Below are 3633 nucleotides of genomic sequence, written 5' to 3'. Positions count from 1 at the left end.
AAACCCTGGTCCTCCAGGTTGGGGGTTGGGCATGGGGCCAATCCCCCCATCCCGTAAAAAAATTGTTGATTACGGAAACCGGACCGGCCCTATGCCCACTTAGGGCTTTGGACATAAGTCATGTACTGAAGGTACGTTTGTCCCGTCGTAAAGTATCATACCCATTCTTAACCAAAGGGCAAAATCTGCAAGTCTACATGTTCTTAACACTATAAATGATTCGCATCAATATCGCTAGCTGTATAGACTCCGACTGATTCCCTAATGGTTAGGGTTGGGGTTTACATTTAAACTATGATATAGCAGGCCCCTTTATAATGACGTCCCCGGTTAAACAGACGACACATTCTTTATCCCAGCAAAATAGAAAAGTGTCACAACACAATCCCGGTATGAAAAGCGCCCAAAACAAAGAACACAATTCCGCAGTCCCTTGGTAATTTGTTATACCCCGATCTGTAGAATACCGACTCTGCACTCTGCACTCTGATTTAGAAGATAGTTATAGGCATACGAGAATTTTATTTTATCTAAAGAAGCTACGGTTCAAACTAAGGAAGTTGAAACATGACTCCTGTGAATCGCCATCCCGTGTTCTTTTATTTTTGGGGAAATAATTTCGAGTATTCTAGCGCCCCTATATTCTAGTAAAAACTAATGCACAACAAATTTGAAGTTTTATAACAGAGTTAAAGATTGCGTTTTACATCAAAAAAATGAGCTTCCATTGTAAGACGATATCAAGAAAAAATGTTATTAAAAAGTTATCCTTTCAGCATTAATAAATATTATTACATACGACTTCCTTAAAGATAATACCGAGTGAGGAAATTCGACGTCGCTATGGCTGAAGGCCTACCCAAGGAAGCCAACTGAGTAATACTTTAGTAAGGCAACAACACTAAAAATAGCATTCAGTGACATTTTTGCGTGACGCTTTATAAGTTAGCCTACAGAAAAATAAGAAGAGAGACAGGCATTTAATTAGTAATTATTTTTTCAACAACTTTAGGTATTTTTTAGGAAACTAAAACACTGAGCACAAGCATTTCAATAAAGAATGAAAAGCAAAAGCCTAGTTTAATAGTATGTTTACTGGCCAGAAGTCTAATTAATTTTTATAGCACTTGTACTACTCGCGCGCATTGTTTTTCAATAAAAGCCATACCGTTAGTTTGTTTCTCTACCAATTTTGAAAAAAATCAAATAAGGCGGTGTCAATTTGAATAAGTTCCAATTTCGATTTCTCACTAAGATCTTGTTAACCTTTTTAGGTTGCAAGTCACTTTCCACCTGTTTAACTCATGCAATCCTTTTGTGCACTTCAAATTAGACTTTCTGGTGCGTAACAAAAATTAACGGAAGCTCAGAAAAGTCCGCTTAGTAGACTGAGTGAAACATCAACTAAGCAGATTCATTTTGTGATGTTCCTTGCAGCACAACACATTCGTAACAAGCGCCACGTGCCGGAAACAACAAACAAGAAAACAAACGCCAGCGAAACCATCGAACGTGATGACATCAAAAGGGAAGTTCAAATTGCTCTAAGTAGCCTGGTCTGTAATGCTCAATGCCCCAAAGGCATTAGGGTAAAACGAGGCAGGCCTGGTCCCAGAGGCTCGCCAGGTAAACATGGACCGCCCGGGCCGCAAGGACCACAGGGAACTAAAGGAAGCCAAGGTACTCAGGGAATTCAGGGAAGTCCTGGACCTAAAGGCGACCAAGGCCCCCAAGGACCCAAGGGCGATCCTGGTAAATCTATCTCAGCCCCTTCAATTGTGGCACCTCCCATGTCCATGGTGGTAAACGAAACTGGTACAGCCTCGTTCCAGTGCGAGGCTGAAGGAAACCCGGAACCTAAAGTCACGTGGCTGAAACAGAATTCCAGTCTTGTCGCAGACAAACGAGTTGTGCCGTCACGTGGTGGCCTGATGATAACTGATGTGACGTCACAAGATGAAGGAATGTACACTTGTGTCGCGAGAAATATTCTTGGAGGAATGACGTCATCGGCTACGTTGTCTGTTCAAGGTGGGTAATAAGTATAACATTTATCAACTGTATTGAGGTTTAATTGTGTAGGCAAGGTCCAGCGTAACAAGACAGAAGCACCGGTTCCAAATGTGGAATCTTATCAGCTATGAAATTTTAAATTAACGAAAAAAGCAAACTGACAGAACAGCAAAGGAGACATTGATATTCAAAATATATTCCTTTACTGTTTAATCAGCCTTGCTTTTTTCGTGTATCTGGGTTGTGTTTGCAGTTAGTAACATGACTGTACAGCTATTAACTATAAATGACAGCTATCGTCTGTGTAACAATACATCTCCAGTAATTAAAGTATCACCCATTAGAATTTAGTATTTTTGATCAACATGTAGATACGAAGAAAGTCCCAAATCTGTCAAGATCCCTCAATTGCTTCTTCTTCCTTGCTTAATTGCCGTATTATAACTGTTGTTTGTTCGATTCTTTAATCTAGTTGGCGCTGTGATCACTCAGAAGCCTTCATCTGTCACCGTTGAAGAAGGACAGAACGTGAGCCTGGTCTGCCAAGCTACTGGTCAGCCGACACCAACAGTCACGTGGCGAAAAGCGTTCAGTCAAATGCCAAAAGAGAAGACTTCAGTTGTTGATGAAAAATTGACCATACGCAGTATAGCAAAAGTAGATGGTGGGACGTACGCATGCATAGCAAAGAATCTCCTTGGAGATGATTCCGCTACTTCACTAGTGACAGTGATCGATAAACTCAAATTTACCTTAACCCCTCCAGTGAAAGTTGTTGCATCCCTTTACAGTAATGTAATACTGTATTGTACAGCTCAGGGCTCAGTGCACATTGGTTGGAAAAGAGCGGGCCAAAATCTCCCTCAGAATCATGTTCTTTATCCAAACGGAACTTTGTTTCTTCAAAGCGTTTCCACAAGTGATGCCGGGACTTATTCATGCATGGCAAAAAATTCTCAGCGTTCAATCGAGGCAACATCTGTTCTTGAAGTGTACAAAGCACCAATGTCCTGTAGCAGTATAAAATCGGGACGCAGTGGAAGCTCTTCAGGTAATTACTTGATTGACCCTGATGGCCAAGGAGGCGTGACTCACTTTAGTGTGTACTGTGACATGAGTGACAAGGGCGGTGTCGGCGTGACAGTCGTCAGTCACGACAGTGAGAGTAGAACCTATGCTGGTAACATTCCTGGATGTAGTGGTCGAGGTTGTTACAGTAAAGATGTGCGATACACTGGAGTCAGCACCGCTCAGCTAGCGGCACTCACTCGAGTCTCACACAACTGTGAACAGTTTATCAAGTTTGAGTGCAATAATGACATCTTGTTTATTGAGAAAGGCTATGCTTGGTGGGTGTCACGTGATGGAACACAAATGAACTACTGGGGCGGAGCTACAGGCCATGACAAGATGTGCGCATGCGGAGTAACAAACTCTTGTACTGGTGGTACAAAGTGTAACTGTGATAACTATGGCAAGGCCGGTTGGTTTGAAGACAGCGGTCTATTGACAGACAAGTCTGCTCTGCCTGTGACACAAATCAGACTGGGAGACTTGAATGGCTCAGACGAAGAAGGATATCATACATTAGGAAAACTCAAGTGTTATGGTCAGGCGTAA

The 3633-nt window shown here is 42.0% G+C and overlaps 1 protein-coding gene across 1 annotated transcript; it reads left to right on the top strand.

Annotated features, from left to right (window-relative positions):
- Positions 1-546: 546 nt before the first annotated feature.
- On the top strand, positions 547-3633 carry LOC144634966 (uncharacterized). The gene is made up of 2 exons (XM_078494013.1): positions 547-2031; positions 2486-3633. The coding sequence occupies exons 1-2, from the start codon at positions 1425-1427 to the stop codon at positions 3631-3633; spliced, it is 1755 nt and encodes a 584-aa protein (XP_078350139.1). The 5' UTR covers positions 547-1424.

Source organism: Oculina patagonica, chromosome 13 (genome assembly GCF_052425735.1).
Source record: "Oculina patagonica isolate OP01 chromosome 13, crgOcupat, whole genome shotgun sequence".
NCBI classification, from domain to species: Eukaryota; Metazoa; Cnidaria; class Anthozoa; order Scleractinia; family Oculinidae; genus Oculina; species Oculina patagonica.
This window is presented reverse-complemented; position numbering and strand designations above follow the sequence as displayed.